This window comes from Leuresthes tenuis, unplaced genomic scaffold (genome assembly GCF_036924035.1).
Source record: "Leuresthes tenuis unplaced genomic scaffold, fLeuTen1.0.hap1 SCAF_24, whole genome shotgun sequence".
NCBI classification, from domain to species: domain Eukaryota; kingdom Metazoa; phylum Chordata; class Actinopteri; order Atheriniformes; family Atherinopsidae; genus Leuresthes; species Leuresthes tenuis.
Window position 1 is genome coordinate 52,501 of NW_027325378.1, and position 21,657 is coordinate 74,157.

At 44.0% G+C, this 21,657-nt stretch overlaps 1 protein-coding gene across 1 annotated transcript in view; it reads left to right on the forward strand.

Annotated features, from left to right (window-relative positions):
* Positions 1 to 10,404: 10,404 nt before the first annotated feature.
* Positions 10,405 to 21,657, forward strand: part of LOC140284905 (melanoma receptor tyrosine-protein kinase-like) — a 49,057-nt gene continuing 37,804 nt past the window's right edge. Inside the window, exon 1 of the mRNA XM_072378922.1 lies at positions 10,405 to 10,582. Coding sequence (XP_072235023.1) covers positions 10,504 to 10,582 — 79 coding nt within the window. The 5' untranslated portion in view covers positions 10,405 to 10,503. The remainder of the gene's footprint in view (positions 10,583 to 21,657) is intronic.

The window sequence follows — 21,657 nt, forward strand, 5'->3', positions numbered from 1 at the left end:
CGCTGAGTTTGGAGGTTTATTCACTGAGTTTGGAGGTTTATTCACTGAGTTTGGAGGTTTATTCACTGAGTTTGGAGGTTTATTCACTGAGTTTGGAGGTTTATTCACTGAGTTTGGAGGTTTATTCACCGACTTTGGAGGTTTATTCACTGAGTTTGGAGGTTTATTCACTGAGTTTGGAGGTTTATTCACTGAGTTTGGAGGTTTATTCACCGAGTTTGGAGGTTTATTCGCTGAGTTTGGAGGTTTATTCACCGACTTTGGAGGTTTATTCACTGAGTTTGGAGGTTTATTCACTGAGTTTGGAGGTTTATTCACTGAGTTTGGAGGTTTATTCACTGAGTTTGGAGGTTTATTCACTGAGTTTGGAGGTTTATTCACTGAGTTTGGAGGTTTATTCACTGAGTTTGGAGGTTTATTCACTGAGTTTGGAGGTTTATTCACTGAGTTTGGAGGTTTATTCACTAAGTTTGGAGGTTTATTCGTTGAGTTTGGAGGTTTATTCACTGAGTTTGGAGGTTTATTCACTGAGTTTGGAGGTTTATTCACTAAGTTTGGAGGTTTATTCGTTGAGTTTGGAGGTTTATTCACTGAGTTTGGAGGTTTATTCACTGAGTTTGGAGGTTTATTCACTGAGTTTGGAGGTTTATTCACCGAGTTTGGAGGTTTATTCACTGAGTTTGGAGGTTTATTCGCTGAGTTTGGAGGTTTATTCACTGAGTTTGGAGGTTTATTCACTGAGTTTGGAGGTTTATTCACTGAGTTTGGAGGTTTATTCACTGAGTTTGGAGGTTTATTCACTGAGTTTGGAGGTTTATTCACTGAGTTTGGAGGTTTATTCACTGAGTTTGGAGGTTTATTCACTGAGTTTGGAGGTTTATTCACTGAGTTTGGAGGTTTATTCACTGAGTTTGGAGGTTTATTCACTGAGTTTGGAGGTTTATTCACTGAGTTTGGAGGTTTATTCACTGAGTTTGGAGGTTTATTCACTGAGTTTGGAGGTTTATTCACTGAGTTTGGAGGTTTATTCACTGAGTTTGGAGGTTTATTCACTAAGTTTGGAGGTTTATTCGTTGAGTTTGGAGGTTTATTCACTGAGTTTGGAGGTTTATTCACTGAGTTTGGAGGTTTATTCACTAAGTTTGGAGGTTTATTCGTTGAGTTTGGAGGTTTATTCACTGAGTTTGGAGGTTTATTCACTGAGTTTGGAGGTTTATTCGCTGAGTTTGGAGGTTTATTCACTGAGTTTGGAGGTTTATTCACTGAGTTTGGAGGTTTATTCACTGAGTTTGGTGGTTTATTCACTAAGTTTGGAGGTTTATTCACTGAGTTTGGAGGTTTATTCACTGAGTTTGGAGGTTTATTCACTGAGTTTGGAGGTTTATTCACTGAGTTTGGAGGTTTATTCGCTGAGTTTGGAGGTTTATTCACTGAGTTTGGAGGTTTATTCACTGAGTTTGGAGGTTTATTCACTGAGTTTGGTGGTTTATTCACTAAGTTTGGAGGTTTATTCACTGAGTTTGGAGGTTTATTCACTGAGTTTGGAGGTTTATTCACTGAGTTTGGAGGTTTATTCACTGAGTTTGGAGGTTTATTCACTGAGTTTGGAGGTTTATTCACTGAGTTTGGTGGTTTATTCACTAAGTTTGGAGGTTTATTCACTGAGTTTGGCGGTTTATTCGCTGAGTTTGGAGGTTTATTCACTGAGTTTGGTGGTTTATTCACTGAGTTTGGAGGTTTATTCACTGAGTTTGGAGGTTTATTCACTGAGTTTGGAGGTTTATTCACCGAGTTTGGAGGTTTATTCACTGAGTTTGGAGGTTTATTCACTGAGTTTGGAGGTTTATTCACTGAGTTTGGAGGTTTATTCACTGAGTTTGGAGGTTTATTCACTGAGTTTGGAGGTTTATTCACTGAGTTTGGAGGTTTATTCACTGAGTTTGGAGGTTTATTCACTGAGTTTGGAGGTTTATTCACTGAGTTTGGAGGTTTATTCACTGAGTTTGGAGGTTTATTCACTGAGTTTGGAGGTTTATTCACTGAGTTTGGAGGTTTATTCACTGAGTTTGGAGGTTTATTCACTAAGTTTGGAGGTTTATTCACTGAGTTTGGAGGTTTATTCACTGACTTTGGAGGTTTATTCACTGAGTTTGGAGGTTTATTCACTGAGTTTGGAGGTTTATTCACTGAGCTTGGAGGTTTATTCACTAAGTTTGGAGGTTTATTCACTGAGTTTGGAGGTTTATTCACTGAGTTTGGAGGTTTATTCACTGAGTTTGGAGGTTTATTCACTGAGTTTGGAGGTTTATTCACTGAGTTTGGAGGTTTATTTGCTGAGTTTGGAGGTTTATTCACTGAGTTTGGAGGTTTACTCACTGAGTTTGGAGGTTTATTCACTGAGCTTGGAGGTTTATTCACTGAGTTTGGAGGTTTATTCACTGAGTTTGGAGGTTTATTCACTGAGTTTGGAGGTTTATTCACTGAGTTTGGAGGTTTATTCACTGAGTTTGGAGGTTTATTCACTGAGCTTGGAGGTTTATTCACTGAGTTTGGAGGTTTATTCACTGAGTTTGGAGGTTTATTCACTGAGTTTGGAGGTTTATTCACTGAGCTTGGAGGTTTATTCGCTGAGTTTGGAGGTTTATTCACTGAGTTTGGTGGTTTATTCACTGAGTTTGGAGGTTTATTCACTGAGTTTGGAGGTTTATTCACTGAGTTTGGAGGTTTATTCACTGAGTTTGGAGGTTTATTCCCTGAGTTTGGAGGTTTATTCACTGAGTTTGGAGGTTTATTCACCGAGTTTGGAGGTTTATTCACTGAGTTTGGAGGTTTATTCACTGAGTTTGGAGGTTTATTCACTGAGTTTGGAGGTTTATTCACTGAGTTTGGAGGTTTATTCGCTGAGTTTGGAGGTTTATTCGCTGAGTTTGGAGGTTTATTCACTGAGCTTGAAGGTTTATTCACTGAGTTTGGAGGTTTATTCACTGAGTTTGGAGGTTTATTCACTGAGTTTGGAGGTTTATTCACTGAGTTTGGAGGTTTATTCACTGAGTTTGGAGGTTTATTCACTGAGTTTGGAGGTTTATTCGCTGAGTTTGGAGGTTTATTCACTGAGTTTGGAGGTTTATTCACTGAGTTTGAAGGTTTATTCACTGAGTTTGGAGGTTTATTCACTGAGTTTGGAGGTTTATTCACTGAGTTTGGAGGTTTATTCACTGAGTTTGGAGGTTTATTCACTGAGTTTGGAGGTTTATTCGCTGAGTTTGGAGGTTTATTCACTGAGTTTGGAGGTTTATTCACTGAGTTTGGAGGTTTATTCACTGAGTTTGGAGGTTTATTCACTGAGTTTGGAGGTTTATTCACTGAGTTTGGAGGTTTATTCACTGAGTTTGGAGGTTTATTCACTGAGTTTGGAGGTTTATTCACTGAGTTTGGAGGTTTATTCACTGAGTTTGGAGGTTTATTCACTGAGTTTGGAGGTTTATTCACTGAGTTTGGAGGTTTATTCACTGAGTTTGGAGGTTTATTCACCGAGTTTGGAGGTTTATTCACCGAGTTTGGAGGTTTATTCGCCGAGTTTGGAGGTTTATTCGCCGAGTTTGGAGGTTTATTCACCGAGTTTGGAGGTTTATTCACTGAGTTTGGAGGTTTATTCACTGAGTTTGGAGGTTTATTCACTGAGTTTGGAGGTTTATTCGCCGAGTTTGGAGGTTTATTCGCCGAGTTTGGAGGTTTATTCACTGAGTTTGGAGGTTTATTCACTGAGTTTGGAGGTTTATTCACTGAGTTTGGAGGTTTATTCACCGAGTTTGGAGGTTTATTCACCGAGTTTGGAGGTTTATTCACTGAGTTTGGAGGTTTATTCACTGAGTTTGGAGGTTTATTCACTGAGTTTGGAGGTTTATTCACTGAGTTTGGAGGTTTATTCACTGAGTTTGGAGGTTTATTCACTGAGTTTGGAGGTTTATTCACCGAGTTTGGAGGTTTATTCACCGAGTTTGGAGGTTTATTCACTGAGTTTGGAGGTTTATTCACTGAGTTTGGAGGTTTATTCACTGAGTTTGGAGGTTTATTCACTGAGTTTGGGTGTTTATTCACCGAGCTTCTCGCTCTGCTGCAGGAACCGATGAGCTGACAGCAGTGGAAGTGAAGCGGAGCTCCTCCCTGAGGCTGATTCTTCCACAGAAACCGTGGCCTACTGTACCTGGGGGTGCCAGGACTTTCTCAGGTGTGTTTTCTTTGACAGAGACAGTTGTGACTTGTTGAGGAATGCATGCAGAGATACTGTAACTGTCAAAGTGTTGGAATGCAGCCAGGACGCATGCAAGCAGTAAATCTGATCCCAAGTCAGGTCATTTTTCTCCTGTGAACTGCAGAAACAGCCACACAGAGGCAGGTAGGCCTCAGGTAAACCTAAATCTGTAATCTGTTGGTTGGCTTTAGCTTTATGTAACAGACGGAGGTCTGAGGAGAGGACTGAATACACAGGTGGTGACTGTGGTTTCTGCTCCTCAGTTTTAACCTGGATTTGAACCTGTTGTGGCTTTCTTTGTGGGTTTTCTTCTTCCTCTTCATTTCCTGCTTTAGGTTTCAACATCAAAAACAATCACTTTCCCACAGCAGCGATTACAAAACACCTCAGAGCAACACTAAGCTGCACAGTGACAGACAGCCGAAGATAAGAGGGGCCTAAATGGCCTATTTTCACTCTCCTGAACACATTTCATCTTCTCTGACAGGTGATCTCATCACAGTGTCTGAGTGAAGCAGCTTCCTTATTATTCTGCAGCTTCAACACTTCAAACACTCCTCCAAAGCCATCATCCTTTTATGTCTCTGCTGCAGCTCAGCCTGAAGTCTCCTTCAAACCCTAAATATGGTCTGTGCCAGTTTGACACCAAAAGTAACATGTCTGAACGGGTTTTCCAGTGTTTCTTCACCTGCTAAAACAAGCTGAGGACATTCCTTCCCTCTGCTGGTGGTTGTGTGTTTACCCTCTGTGTGGCAGAACCCTGCATCCTGCAGCCTGTGCGCCAAAGATTTCTAAAAAGCAGGATTTTCTGTCTTTCTGCTGCTGTTTCAGAGTCAGATGCAAACATCTGTTGTTCCCATTGATGCTGACTGCAGCTGAAGCTGCATCACACCAGGAGGAAGCCATATATCAGCTCTGAGCAGAACCACGGCCCAGTTCTCTGGACTCCAGCTCATCTCAGAGGGACAGAAAGACAGTGGACACGTGTTCTGTGGGCAGATGAGTCCACGTTTCAGCTGCTTCTGGGGAAAACTGCTGAGAAAGAGCATCCAGCTGTTCTCAGAGGAAGGTTTAAAGCAGCGTCTGTGATGGTCTGGGGCTGCAGCAGAGTCCATGGCATGGAGGGCTTCATCTGGGTGAAGGTACCACTGATGCACAGCTGGATGTTGGAGTTCTGGAGAGACAGATGCTGCCATCAAGGTGCCGTCTTTTCCCGGGAGGTCCGTGGTTATTTCAGCAGGACGATGCCAGACCTCATTCTGCAGGACTTCCAGCAGCTTCAGACACACAGAGTGTGTGAGCTCGGCTGCTGCCTGCAGCCCACATCTGTCTCCTGCTGCAGATGTTGGAGCATCATGAAGAGGAGAACCAGACAACCAGGGACTGCTGAGCAGCTGGAATCTGGGATTCAGCAGGAATGGACTCAGATTCCTGTGAAAAACTCAGTTCAAAGCGTTAAAAAGAGTCATTAAAGGAAGCTGAAGGATGGAAACATGAGTCTGGAGCAGCTTTCACTGAGTGGTGCTGCTTCAGGTTCTGGATCTGGTTCTGAACACAAGTTTTTGTTGACCTTTTAAAACACTTTCCATCAGTTTGTGTGTCTGCGTCGGAACAATCGTCACATTTTAAATATTTTAAATCAGTTTTTATTCAAGAAACCAAATCAGATGAAGAAAACGTTCAAAAATACGAGATTTAAAAGTCAGAAGCTGAAGTAAAACAGCAGAAATTCTGGAAAAGATTTGATTATTTTCAGGATTCATGGCAGATTTTTACGAGCCTCCATCAGAACAAAGAGAAGCAGCGAGTTCCATCGAGTTCGATCGGTCCGATCAGTGATCAATGATCAATGAGCTGAGCAGCTGGAATCTGGGATTCAGCAGGAATGGACTCAGATTCCTGTGAAAAACTCAGTTCAAAGCATTAAAAAGAGTCATTAAAGGAAGCTGAAGGATGGAAACATGAGTCTGGAGCAGCTTTCACTGAGTGGTGCTGCTGCAGGTTCTGGATCTGAAGGTCAGAGGAGATGCTGGAAAGCATTTAAGTTTTATTTATCAAAGAAAGCCAACAATTTTCTGCTCCCAGCTCGACTTTTTTCTGCTTCTGACTGAAAATCCTGTCTCCATCTTCATGTTTCCTCTAAAGAGGAAAATCTTCTGTTCTGTTATGACTCTCCTCACATATGAGCTGAGGTGTTTCTGCCCGGCGACGTGCTGTCAGACGATATCAAGCAGAAACGAGCAAGAGAGCCCATTAAGGTGTTTTTCCTCCGCCCAGATGCTGTGTTGGCAAGAAGCGAGCGGCTGAGCACGGAGGGATTTTCTGTAAACAGCACAAAAACACACAGAGTGGCTATTAATTATGAATGCAGCAAATGCTGCATTGTGTGAGAAATCAGTGACCCCATTAGCACGAAAACACAAGTGGAACAAACAAAGAGGACCGAATGTGACAAAAAACAGTGTTAAACATGAAGAAATCTACAGAAAAATGTCAAATCAGAATATTTCTCTGCTCAGAGTAAAGAATGAAGTCAGATAAAGTGATGCAGAAAGACTCTGAACACAGGAAAAGCAAATGAGGAGCAGCAGCTTGAAAGGAAATCCCTGTTTTTGCTGAATTGACTCAGATATTTTCAGTGAAATGTGTTTTAATTATCTGAAATTAGGAAGTAAAAGGCAGGCAGGAGGGAGCTGAGGAAAACAAAGTGAACTAAGACTAACTGAACAAGGTAAAAATAACCAAACAACTGAAGACCAGACTCGTACAAACTGAGGAAATCCTGACAACAAACCAATAACTCCAGAACACAAACTGAGAGAAACCAAGATGGCAGCCATGCTTCCTGCTTTGGGTAAGTTGGGGTAAGGCAACAAAGCTGTTCAGGTGGTTTTATCAGACTGTTTCCACGTGTTTCATTGAGTATAAGTTAACTGGACATCCTGGTTCCTCCTGCAGTGTGTGTTCCTGTGGGCTGATGAGGACTCGTTTAGCTTTAGCTCAAACTGCAGAATATTCACAAAGACCTCACTGACTGATGGAGGACTGATGGAGGACTGACGGAGGACTGATGGAGGACTGATGGAGGACTGACGGAGGACTGATGGAGGACTGACGGAGGACTGATGGAGGACTGATGGAGGACTGATGGAGGACTGATGGAGGACTGACGGAGGACTGATGGAGGACTGACGGAGGACTGACGGAGGACTGACGGAGGACTGACGGAGGACTGATGGAGGACTGACGGAGGACTGACGGAGGACTGATGGAGGACTGACGGAGGACTGACGGAGGACTGACGGAGGACTGATGGAGGACTGACGGAGGACTGATGGAGGACTGACGGAGGACTGACGGAGGACTGACGGAGGACTGATGGAGGACTGACGGAGGACTGGAGGACTGATGGAGGACTGACGGAGGACTGACGGAGGACTGACGGAGGACTGATGGAGGACTGATGGAGGACTGACGGAGGACTGATGGAGGACTGACGGAGGACTGGAGGACTGATGGAGGACTGACGGAGGACTGACGGAGGACTGATGGAGGACTGATGGAGGACTGATGGAGGACTGACGGAGGACTGATGGAGGACTGACGGAGGACTGATGGAGGACTGATGGAGGACTGACGGAGGACTGACGGAGGACTGATGGAGGACTGACGGAGGACTGATGGAGGACTGAGGAGCTGAATACTGAACTGAAAGGGATCCTCCTGACCATCTTTGTGTCATCTGTCTGACGGCAGTCGTGTTTTTCCTCAGAACCACATGACCGACGGCTTGTTTGCAGCTTTGTGTTGTTTCTGGGAAGAGAGCAGCAGGCTGAACAGCTCAGGTTTCAAAAGTCCTTTAGTTTGATTCTCAAAGGATGATTAAACTAAAGGTCATGAGAACATCATCAAGCCTGGATCAGCTGTTCCCAACATGAGCTCCAACCATTCAGAATCTGACGGGTCAGGGAGTCACTAACAGCAGGAATTAGACGTGTTAGACATGTATTAGACATGAATTATGTTTATGTTTATGCATTTATCAGACACTTTTATCCAAAGCGACTTACAGGTAGGCATGTAAGGTAAGGGGGTCTTGCCTAAGGACCCCTACAGGAGGTAATACCTTTCATGCAGGGGATTTGAACCCAGATCTCCTACATGGAAGGTGGTAATCATACCACTACACTATCCAGTGAATTAGACATGTTAGACATGTATTAACAGACTTTAGACACGTATTAGACATGTTAGACATGTATTAACAGATATTAGACATGTATTAGACAGGTTAGACATGTATTAGACATGTTGGACATGTATTAGACATGTATTAGACGTGTTAGACATGTATTAGACAGGTTAGACATGTATTAGACATGTTGGACATGTATTAGACATGTATTAGACGTGTTAGACATGTATTAGACAGGTTAGACATGTATTAGACATGTATTAGACATGTATTAGACATGTATTAGACATGTTGGACATGTATTAGACATGTATTAGACGTGTTAGACATGTATTAGACAGGTTAGACATGTATTAGACATGTTGGACATGTATTAGACAGGTTAGACATGTATTAGACATGTATTAGACATGTTAGACATGTATTAGACAGGTTAGACATGTATTAGACATGTATTAGACATGTATTAGACATGTTGGACATGTATTAGACATGTATTAGACATGTTGGACATGTATTAGACATGTTGGACATGTATTAGACATGTTGGACATGTATTAACACCCTGAGGAAGGACGAGCAACTCACAACCTTTGAGTAACACTGAAGTAAAAGCGCTCTTGATTATTTTAAAACACACTGAAATGATTTGTTGTTTGTAACTGAAGACATAAAAAAGAGAGATTAACCCTAATCCTTAAATCTGGTTAAATGGATTTTATCGGCTAATTCACACAAACGTGTCCAGCTTCCTCATCATTGAGGCTCTGAATCACCCACTCCAACATTTCTGCTTTTTTTTTACACCTTAATGAGTTTATTTCACCTTGAATCACCACAGTTGGACTCTGGAACTGAGTTAATTTACCTCAAAGCACTTCAGTACAAGGTCTGAGATCTTATTGCTCCGTATTTCTCTCAGATGGAGCTTCAGTTTTCTCATCATTACACCTGAAAGGAAGCTGTTACATAGCTGTATTTTTACCCAGAGGAAGCTTTTATTACTGGAACAATAACTGCAAAAGATTCAGAGCTGACATTCATCCCATTAATTATCAGTGACGTCAGCCCAAAGGTTTCTTACCACGTGCTGTGTTTTGTTCACATTTTGGAATCTAAAATCCACCAAATATTGAATATTTCTCCTAAAAAAGGACCGACATCTCATCCCAATAATCCCAGAGTTTCCCTTCTCTCTGCTGGTCTGAAACTGCTGAACACGTCTCAGGAAACATCAGGAGAGCGCGAGGAGCGCGCGAGCAAACGGGCCTGTTTGGGGCCCCATGGCCACCAGGGGGCCCCTGGGAGGAGCATCCGCTGCTCTTTGGCTCTTTGGGACAAATTCATGTGTTGAATATAATAAAATTATACAGAGCAGCAACACAGAGAATAATAATACAGAAAGCTGGAAGCTGCACGAGCACGCGTGTCCCTTTGATGTCTTAAACATTCCTGCTGTGCAGAAACGGAACCTGAAATGGGTCGACCCCGAGCTGTTCCGGAGTGGTTCAGAACGTTTGAATCGATTCCGATTCTGTAGGTTCCTCAGAGAAGATCCACAGGATGCATCTGCAGCTCTTTGCGTCATGGCACGCAGAAGTGGCACGCGTGCGCGTGAGTTCAATGATGATTTTATCATTAAATGCTTAAATCGACTGTGGCCGTTTTCATTGAAGCATGAAGGACACAAGCAGAGGAAATATGACCTAAAGAGATCTGCTCAGTCAGTGCATTGATTTCTATGGATTAGGCACATTTCTCCATTTAAACCGAAAAACAAGAATTAATCTTCTGCTTTACTCTGTCTAACAGAACAACCTGGTTCCCTTCTTTGTTCTGCACCTTCAGGGAAAGATTAAAAACTGCCTCACACTAAATTATTCCCACGTCACGTCAATAAAGCGGCGGAGGAGGAGGTGGAGGAGGTGGAGGAGGTGTGGAGCCTGAATGCGCTCAGACCCGTCATACAGCCTCAGAGACACATCCGGACATCACGGAGGAACTTCTCTCCGCCTCAGCTGTAAACTACACGACTTTTAGAAAAGCGACCGTCACCATGAACTTTGCGTCCGGAGGAGCCGCGCTGCTGCTGCTGCTGCTCGGCCGCTGCTGCGGCGCCAGTCCCGGCCGGAGAGGTAAGAGTGCGCCGGGGTGAGAGCTCCGGAGGGCGCGAGGCAGCTGACCTGACAGACCGACACTTTTGACTTTATTACGGCTTAAAAAGTCAGCTTCCGGGTGGTTCTGCTGCTTGTTTCAGGTGTGCGCCTCATGAATTATAGATCAGATTCCCCAGATTTGTTGTGGAAAGGTTCCTCTTTATGATCTATTCAGGGCTCAGACTGAATATCTGCTCATGTTCCACATAAAGCTGGTGGCTAAAGAACTGAAACCCTCGCTTTAAACAGACGGAAGGTGGATTATTACTAATAGTAATAGTTGTGAAGTTAACTGAGGGATCTGACGCAAAACGAGCAAAAAGCAAATCAATGTTAAAGTAAAGCAAACATATTGAAATGTCTAAAAACACCTGTACACTGGGGGGGGGGGGTCTGCTGGGGAGCTGTGGGGGGGTTCTAAGGTGTTTTAGTGCCTGGCATCAGAGCTGAAAGGGAAGAAGCTGAGGTTGTTCCGGGACGCTTTCTAACTCACTGACACTGAACGATCAGCAGTTAAAGCTCCATTTCTTCTCCGCTGGTCGCGCTGTGTCTGAGCCAGACGTGCAACACGTGCACGACCCAAAGGTGAACGACAGCGGGGCTGCGGTCGGTCAGACTGAGAGGCTGAACCGAAGAGGGCTCAGATACTCAGAGTCCTCAGAAGAAGCTCACTAATTCAGTGAATGTGAAGGTCTGAAGTGCAAACTTTGTCTAGTCTTCAGTAATCTGAGTCGCAGCAGTTTAACAATTAAAAACCACCTTCCAGCGACACTTTTCAGGTAGTTCCGCTCAGACAGGGAGGCTGAAGCTGCAGATTTAAGGACTGAGCTCCTCTCAGGATGGTCATCACAAATGAAATCACAGATTTTTTTATGTGATTCTGAAAGCTGTTGCACGTGAAGTCCTGCAGCCGGTTTGATGCACCTGTTCTAATCCGCAGCTTTCTTTGTAAAACACAGCCCATTACGCCACTTTTTGACTGACTGGGTCCTAAACCTAAATGAGCTGAAACCAGCTGCTTTGATTTCTAATTGAAAAATGTTTCCTCTCATTCACAGCTGCAGGAATCCGGCTGTTTTCTTTTACTGATTTCAGATTCTGAAACACTTTCTTCAGGCAGGCAGAATAGTGTGATTAAAGGAAAGCCTTTAAAGCCTTTAAACATTAAGTCGGTCATTTCATCATCATCAGAAACTTCCAGACCTTAATCACAGACCTCAGCTCTGCTCCTGTTACCTTCCTCTGGCTTTGTTCTGCTTTCATGGCTCTTTTCCCACTGCACCCTGACCAAACCATCAATAACTCCCCATAAGACTCGAACACTTTCTATCATTGTCCTCCACGGCTCTTCAGAAAACAGAAAATGTCCCACATTAACCTCACAGAGGAGGAGTTCACGCTGTGGGTGGAGTCGGTCGGAGAGTCTTTAATCACGCTTTGAAAGAGTTCTCTTTAGTTTGCTGATATCATTTACGATCTCTGATATCAGTCATTTTAACTCGCTAACTCGCTGCTCTGATCACGCCAGCACGCTTTCTACATCTGCCTGTTTTCACACCACTTTAAAGGATTTTTGTGAGAGCATTTTAAATTAAAATGAATATGCTTTTATGCTTTTTCACTGTGCTGCGCCTGTAACCAAACTGATGATGTCACACTGCTGGTGATATCACTCACTGCTGGTGATGTCACTCACTCCTTGTGATGTCACTCACTGCTGGTGATGTCACTCACTGCTGATGATGTCACTCACTGCTGATGATGTCACTCACTGCTTGTGATGTCACACTGCTGATGATGTCACTCACTGCTTGTGATGTCACTCACTGCTGATGATGTCACTCACTGCTGATGATGTCACTCACTGCTTGTGATGTCACACTGCTGATGATGTCACTCACTGCTGATGATGTCACTCACTGCTGATGATGTCACTCACTGCTGATGATGTCACTCACTGCTTGTGATGTAACTCACTGCTGATGATGTCACTCACTGCTTGTGATGTAACTCACTGCTGATGATGTCACTCACTGCTGATGATGTCACTCACTGCTGATGATGTCACTCACTGCTGATGACGTCACTCACTGCTTGTGATGTCACTCACTGCTGATGATGTCACTCACTGCTGATGATGTCACTCACTGCTGATGATGTCACTCACTGCTGATGATGTCACTCACTGCTTGTGATGTCACTCACTGCTGATGATGTCACTCACTGCTTGTGATGTCACACTGCTGATGATGTCACTCACTGCTTGTGATGTCACTCACTGCTGATGATGTAACTCACTGCTGATGATGTCACTCACTGCTGATGATGTCACTCACTGCTTGTGATGTCACTCACTGCTGATGATGTCACTCACTGCTTGTGATGTCACACTGCTGATGATGTCACTCACTGCTTGTGATGTCACTCACTGCTGATGATGTCACTCACTGCTGATGATGTCACTCACTGCTGGTGATGTAACTGCTGATGATGTCACTCACTGCTGATGATGTCACTCACTGCTGATGATGTCACTCACTGCTGATGATGTCACACACTGCTGGTGATGTAACTCACTGCTGATGATGTCACTCACTGCTGATGATGTCACTCACTGCTGATGATGTCACTCACTGCTGGTGATGTCACTCACTGCTGGTGATGTCACTATGACCCATAAACCTTTGCATCACTGCAACAGAACAGAACAGAACTCACACTACAGGATGTTATGGAGGTTCGTAATTCATGGAAACGAATGCAAAGAGACGAACATCATGTCAGCGAGACGCCACAATGTGCCTCATCTTTAAATAAGAACTACACTTGAGAAGAAACGGCTTTTAAAGGTGACAGATCTGAAATCCAAACGGATGCAAACCCAGTCTGTGTTCAGTCAAACAAGCGCCTCGGCTGGAAACCCAGTGGACTGAAGTCAGCTGGTTTATATAATCTCTGTGAACCCAGCTGCTCCAACACTACATCTGGAGTGTTCCTTATTCAGACCTTTATGGTAACGTTACTGAAACAGATCAGCAAGAATTCAATGTTTTTCCTGGAGAATGAAGCATTTTTACGCACATTTACATGGTCCCATGAGGTATTAACATTAACTTCTACCTACATTTACAAAGTATGTGAGCTCCAGTGGTCATCATTTCATGCCTAAACCCAACCGGGGAGTCATTTAGTACAGTTTTGTTGTGTTACACATCATTGAAAAGTTGCTGTTATTCTACCTGGAGACATGACAGACTGAAGTGGTTAAGCCTGCATATCTGTTGGTAACTGCCCTGTAATTCAGACGGATCCCGATGGGACCCTGACCAGGTGCAGTGGGATCAACAAGCTTCAGCCATGGACTCACAGGCAGCTGCTTACGACCGTGTAGCTTCCTGCAGCCTCAGTAAAACAGTTGGTCTGGTCAGACCACGGCGACCTCTGGAGTCCTTTTCTGTGGGTCGCAGGCCTCCACAGCTCTAAACTGTCCTGTTGGACTGGGATGTGGGAAGTTTGGAGGCTCATTGGTTTCATCAGTATCTTTGTTGGAGGAATCAACATCTCTCCGGTTATTATTATTATTATTATTATTATTATTATTATTATTATTATTATTATTATTATTATTATTATTATTATTATTATTATTATTATTATTATTATTATCATTATCATTATTATTATTATTATTATTATTATTATTATTATTATTATTATTATTATTATTATCCGAAGGAAGTCACGAAGGACTTTAAAAACAAAGAAGTGACAGATTTAACAGCTAACTAATGTGTTTCTATGCAGGTTTCAGGCTGAATTCATTCTGCTCGGTTCGACTGTTGGAATAAACAAAGCAGCGTTGCAAAGCATTCTGGGAATTTTGAGTGAAGTATGAGATTTGATTGACTCATTTTGTCCTAAAAACAAGAGAACAAGTGACAAAGAAAACGCTGAGCTCATGTGCCTCAGACTGATATCAGGCTGCAGTTCTGAGTGAAAACAGCTGACTGCACTTACTCTGTCATGAAATCTATTTGATTAGAAGGAGAATTTGTATTATTCTTCAGTTTGTGTGGCTTCCCTTGTTTTGAATGGACTGTTGTGTCGAGCCTCTGCTCAGAGCTGACAATAAGACCGACTGAGGGTCAAGACTGAGGACTCAGTTTGCCCTCGATTTATGCTGTTTTATAAGAAATGATATTATTTATAGGTGTTCCAGTGAGAATTATTTCATTTCTGTCCTTAAGAAGGTGCTTAAGGGGTTTTAAAGGACTTTTTAAAGGCTGTATTCTTCCTGGATGACGTCCAGTCATAATCAAGGAAATTCTGAAAGGCCTTAAGGAGTTTTCACGGGTTCTTTCCAAAGGTCACAAAGGCTTTGAAGAGGCTGGGAGGTTCCTGGTGAAGTCTATGATTAGGGGTTTGTTGCAGAAGTTCCAGATGTATTTCAGGAGGTCATGGAGGTCCTTTTTGAGTCTGATGATAGTAATATTATCAGAGATTACACTCAGCTTTCAGTTTTCAGTTAGATGGACTCTTAGGAACCTGCAGAAGAGGTCTTTCAAAGAGCTGTTAGTGTTAATGTTCTTTCGGGGTGTTCTTTCTGCGATTCCTTGGGTAAAGAGCTCATCTTTGTAAGGCTATCAGAAGCAAAGTTAACAAACCTGAGGATGCTGTCATGGTCAGGGGTCCTGAAACAGGTGTGAGGCTTTAAAAGTGCACCGTGGGTCAGAGCTTTGAGCTTTCCATGTTAAAAAGTATCTGTTTGTGATGATGCAAACCTCTGATTGCTCTGCAGAAGTTTAATGGCAGCAGTCCTGAGTGTGCAGGGCGTTTGTCGTGTTGTTGAACCTGAACTTCAGCTGCAGTAAATCTCCAGCTGCTGATTGTTGTGACTGCACAGCGGGGGGGTCGTAGCCTGGAGATCAGACATTCAAGGCTCTGTGTGTCGGCCTTGTTCCCACTGGGTTTGACTCTTTTGGAAAGACCTTGGCACTTAACTGAAACTCTACTCAGGCAGAAGAGAAAAGTTGTGTCGTAACCGTGGCAACGGCATTAGCATAATGAGCAGAACCTCACCGACTGCGACAACAATTAGCTGGATAGAAACTGATCTGAGGTCTGAAAACCGTGAGGCCGGCTGCTTTCTGCAGCTCAGAGAGGGCAGCGTTCAGCTGATGCTGTAATCCCATCACATGTGGACACAGTTTTACATCCTGACAGTTTTTTATTTGCTTTTCTGTGTAATAGCTTGATTTCAGCTGTTTTCTCATCTTTTACACGTCTTTTTGGTCTCACACATGAATAAAAACCTTTCCTAAAAGTGTTCCTGAATCAGAAAATCTTTGAAACACTGAGCTAAACCTGCTCTGGGATGTAATGTTGCTTAAAAGCTGTGAGATTTGGTCTCTGATGCTGGCTGAGCATCATGCTGTGAACTCATGGCTCGGACTCAGCAGCAGGCGGACTGCGGCTCATCGTGAATTTCAGGGAATCGCAGCGCCTTCGGTGGCTTTCTCACACTGACACTGAGCAGCCTTCAGATGCAGCTTGTAGGATTTTCAGAGCTGGAATGTGAAGAATGTCAATAATGGAGCTCGGAGAGTGTTGGCAGGATTAAACTGGCTGCTTGGGCTACCCGAGGCAGGGCACAGAACCCGTGTTTTACCTGTCTGACCTGCTCACGCCAACCTGCTGTCACTGTGGCTCGGCCCTTAGAGGTCAGAGGTCACACAGAGCTGCAGCTGGACACCAGGCAGCTGTTTCCACACCTGCAACCTGCAGCAGATATGTGCAGCTGCACAGCGTTTGTTAGTCCTTTCAGTTTTATACATTTATTCTATTATTCTTGCATCAGTCCAGTGAATGACTCGTATTACGTCCCATTTTCCTCAAACAAGGAGACATACTCGGGCTTCTTCCTCACCATAAATCTTTCCCTCGTCCTCCTTGTGTTCCTGCTTCTGAGGAACATCAGCTGAGTCACATGATGCTGTGGAACCTGTGAGAGGCTGTGATCTTGGGATTAACTGGAAGCATGTCTGCATAAGGCATATAAGACCTTAGGAGAACATGCAGTTTACGTGGCAGCGTCCTGCTCGGTGTCCTTTGTGTCCTCTAACATGCAAACTGCATGTGAGAGCTGTTCAGGGGACGTCTGGACATCCGGCACTCAGCATCCATGCTTTGAAGGATAATCTGCTCCGTTCACTTGGTCATTTTCTGCACTTTGTACCAGAAATCTGGAGTCTTTTGACTTCTCTCATGCCATCCCTACAGTGCAGATGTGTCCTCCTGTGCTGTGCTGCAGGTCTGATGGGGGGGGAGGTGGATCTGCTGGGTTTTAGGTGAGCTGCAGCAGAGTCAGAGCGTGGAGGACTCGTCCCGCCACCAGCGTCCAACTGTCAGAGAGGAAGAAGTGGTTTGTGGAATTTTCCTTCAGAGTGAGAGTGAAGCAGCTTCAGTCTGACGAACAAGCACAGTCTCGCTCTGACCTGCAAACACTGCTGCAGGCAGGGCACACACACTTAAACACGAACCTGAGCCAGCACATGCACAAAGACACGTGCACGGGGAAGATTTAGTGATTAGTTTCTGATTGAGATAAAGTTTGTTCAGGATGTTCCACTCAGCTCCTCTCCTGTTGGGATCATGTTTCTGCATCACACAAACCTTTTCATTCATGCCAGTGAACTGAAGAGGTCAGGCCGTTACAGCCTGCATCCTGCTGCAGGTTTCTCCCACCTGCTGCATGTAGGAACCAGGTTCCCAAAGCCTCCAGCTGAGTGCAGAGTGGTTTCGTCTGCAGGTGGAAACCTTGTCCTGGTTGCATATGTTTGTGTGCTCAGATCATGTGACAAAAGGCTGAGGAGCAGCTCTCAAAGACCGGGTTTAATCTTTCTGTGTCAGTTAGCAGTTGAGTTGAAACCTGCAGAGAGTCTCAGCTGGTTGAGACATTCCTCGTGTGTGTGAGATGCACAGAGAAAAGGCCACAGAGCTCCTGATGCCGCCTTCTGTGGCAAAAAACAGGAACTTCAGAGAGTTGGACCAGAATCTGCTGCAGAACACGTTAACCTGGTGTCTCCACGAGCACAGCGGGGGGGTGAATAATCCCTCACAGTCTGGTCCCTAAACACAGCAGCTCTGATGCCCTTCGGTCAGTGAACGCATCACAGCGCAGCCTGGATGGTTCTGTCTTCCAGTCGTGGTTCTGGCCAAACCCTAAAGTAGAACCAGTTATTTGGTTCAGGCCGGTCCTGACAAACCAATCTCTGTCGGTCCAGAGCAGAGGAATGCTGACGTCAGCGGCGAGGGGGCGGGGCCACGCAGGCCAACCAGATGAACCAGAAAGCTGGAGCCGGCCTTGTTTAAAGTCCAGAGCCAGTGGAGCTGGCAGTCTGCTCGGTTCAAGAGATAAACCCTAAAACCGAGCTGCAGCGTGGAGGTGAAGCAGAGGAGCTTTAATGTTTTAGAGCGAACGTCGCCCAACGTTCACATCAGCGTTCATAACAGCAGCTCAGCGTCTGCAGATCATTCAGGCTCAGCTAACAGAGACATTTACAGAACGGTTTCTCAGTTCCTCACCTCCTGTCTCACTGTAATTTGATTAGAAAAAGAGAGATGGAGCATGTTGTAACACAGGCTCCAGCTGCTGTTTGCAGTGTTTATAATCTGGACTGGGGATACTGGTCTGGATGCTGGTGAAGATAAACCGTCTCTCAGAAGGTCCTGAACCAACCTACAGCTGGTGATTCCACAGCAGGAGTCCAGAGTCCAGAGACCTGCATCTCTGGTGGAAACATGTGGGGAGACTGGCAGTCATTGGCCTTCAGTTTTCCATTTAAAGCTTCAACATATTAAACATTAGTGAGGTTTATGCAGAAAAAATCAGAGGAGAAGGAAAAAAGGGAAAAGCTTTCTGAAAAGTGTCCTGATCAACAGTTCTGCAGCTTCCTGAAACCTTTAAAGTGTCCTGATCAATAGTTCTGCAGCTTTCTGAAGCCTTTAAAGTGTCCTGATCAACAGTTCTGCAGCTTTCTGAAACCTTTAAAGTGTCCTGATCAACAGTTCTGCAGCTTTCTGTAACCTTTAAAGTGTCCTGATCAATAGTTCTGCAGCTTCCTGAAACCTTTAAAGTGTCCTGATCAATAGTTCTGCAGCTTTCTGAAACCTTTAAAGTGTCCTGATCAACAGTTCTGCAGCTTTCTGTAACCTTTAAAGTGTCCTGATCAACAGTTCTGCAGCTTTCTGAAACCTTTAAAGTGTCCTGATCAACAGTTCTGCAGCTTTCTGAAGTCTTTAAAGTGTCCTGATCAACAGTTCTGCAGCTTTCTGAAACCTTTAAAGTGTCCTGATCAACAGTTCTGCAGCTTTCTGAAACCTTTAAAGTGTCCTGATCAATAGTTCTGCAGCTTTCTGAAACCTTTAAAGTGTCCTGATCAACAGTTCTGCAGCTTTCTGAAACCTTTAAAGTGTCCTGATCAACAGTTCTGCAGCTTTCTGAAACCTTTAAAGTGTCCTGATCAATAGTTCTGCAGCTTTCTGTAACCTTTAAAGTGTCCTGATCAATAGTTCTGCAGCTTTCTGAAGTCTTTAAAGTGTCCTGATCAACAGTTCTGCAGCTTTCTGAAGTCTTTAAAGTGTCCTGATCAACAGTTCTGCAGCTTTCTGAAACCTTTAAAGTGTCCTGATCAACAGTTCTGCAGCTTTCTGAAACCTTTAAAGTGTCCTGATCAACAGTTCTGCAGCTTTCTGAAACCTTTAAAGTGTCCTGATCAACAGTTCTGCAGCTTTCTGAAACATTTAAAGTGTCCTGATCAACAGTTCTGCAGCTTTCTGTAACCTTTAAAGTGTCCTGATCAACAGTTCTGCAGCTTTCTGAAACCTTTAAAGTGTCCTGATCAACAGTTCTGCAGCTTTCTGAAACCTTTAAAGTGTCCTGATCAACAGTTCTGCAGCTTTCTGAAACCTTTAAAGTGTCCTGATCAACAGTTCTGCAGCTTTCTGAAACCTTTAAAGTGTCCTGATCAACAGTTCTGCAGCTTTCTGTAACCTTTAAAGTGTCCTGATCAACAGTTCTGCAGCTTTCTGAAACCTTTAAAGTGTCCTGATCAATAGTTCTGCAGCTTTCTGAAACCTTTAAAGTGTCCTGATCAACAGTTCTGCAGCTTTCTGAAACCTTTAAAGTGTCCTGATCAACAGTTCTGCAGCTTTCTGAAACCTTTAAAGTGTCCTGATCAACAGTTCTGCAGCTTTCTGAAACCTTTAAAGTGTCCTGATCAACAGTTCTGCAGCTTTCTGAAACCTTTAAAGTGTCCTGATCAACAGTTCTGCAGCTTTCTGAAACCTTTAAAGTGTCCTGATCAACAGTTCTGCAGCTTTCTGAAGCTCTTTCAGAGTTTTTCTTTGGACATTTTCTGCTTTTTCCCTCATTTTCAGTCCTTGTTCCTGAGCATTTTCAGTGTTATTTTCATTGTTTTTTCTTTGTTCAGCCACTTAACTCTGACCTTTGAACCCTTCAGGCAGGAAAAAGGCTCCTAACTCAAGGGATGAACCAGTGTTGTGTCGACACAGAACAGACAACTTAGCAAAGAAGCCATTTTAAACTGGATCTTTAGGCACTTTGTCACAAAGACACATCATTTGTTCACTTGCTCGGCAGGTCGTTCCACCATGGTGGAGCGACACATGCTGCCATCAGCTGGACTCAGTTTGCTGCTCAAAACGAATCAATAAAAGCTCTTAACTACAGTTTAAAATCAGAAGTGCCATCGACAGGGCGGCACAATAAAAAGCTGCCATTGATTCTGGCTGAGAGGATATTTTTGATTTGGGCTGCAGGCGAGGAGACAGCAGGTCAAACCCCGAAAGCATTGATTTCCATTTCAGCTTTTTTGTGTGGAGCTCTTTGTTGTTCCCAGTCACAGGTTAACTGTTTGTGCAACATTACAACAAAGAGACCTGACATGAGCACAGAGAGACGCAGGAAGAGGTGATGCCACAGGGTCTGAGGTCCAGTCAGTTTCATCCTTTCTGTTAATCACACAGAAACCTGGGAGACTCCTGCCAGAGATTGTTTATCAGAGACAGAGGCTCCACTCTGTGGGGCCAGGAGAGGTGGAGGAAGTCTCCAAATCCCAAAGTTTAGCTTCTGTTTATCACCTCAGTGTAAAGAACATTTTCAGATTGTTTAATCAGACCGAAGCACAAAGTTCACAGAGGCTGTGGTGGACCTTGCTCAGCAGCAGCAGCAACACGCAAACAGGCTGTAAAAGGGACAAATGCTTTCTGAAAACCTGCTTAAAGAAGGTCTCTTTAAGCTCAGCATCTTCCAAAAACCTTCTTATTTCTGCAGATATGAGGCACTCCCTGCTTTGTCTCACGGCTCGGTGAGCCTGTAGCTTTCTGAAAACCTGCTTTAAGAAGGTCTCTTTAAGCTCAGCATCTTCCAAAAACCTTCTTATTTCTGCAGATATGAGGCACTCCCTGCTTATCCTGCTTTGTCTCACGGCTCGGTGAGCCTGTAGCTTTCTGAAAACCTGCTTAAAGAAGGTCTCTTTAAGCTCAGCATCTTCCAAAAACCTTCTTATTTCTGCAGATGTGAGGCACTCCCTGCTTATCCTGCTTTGTCTCACAGCTCGGTGAGCCTGTAGCTTTCTGAAAACCTGCTTAAAGAAGGTATCTTTAAGCTCAGCATCTTCCAAAAACCTTCTTATTTCTGCAGATATGAGGCACTCCCTGCTTATCCTGCTTTGTCTCACGGCTCGGTGAGCCTGTAGCTTTCTGAAAACCTGCTTAAAGAAGGTCTCTTTAAGCTCAGCATCTTCCAAAAACCTTCTTATTTCTGCAGATATGAGGCACTCCCTGCTTTGTCTCACGGCTCGGTGAGCCTGTAGCTTTCTGAAAACCTGCGTTAAGAAGGTCTCTTTAAGCTCAGCATCTTCCAAAAACCTTATTTCTGCAGATATGAGGCACTCCCTGCTTTGTCTCACAGCTCGGTGAGCCTGTAGCTTTCTGATGCTTGTGGACTTCTTTCACTCACAGCACTTTGTTCC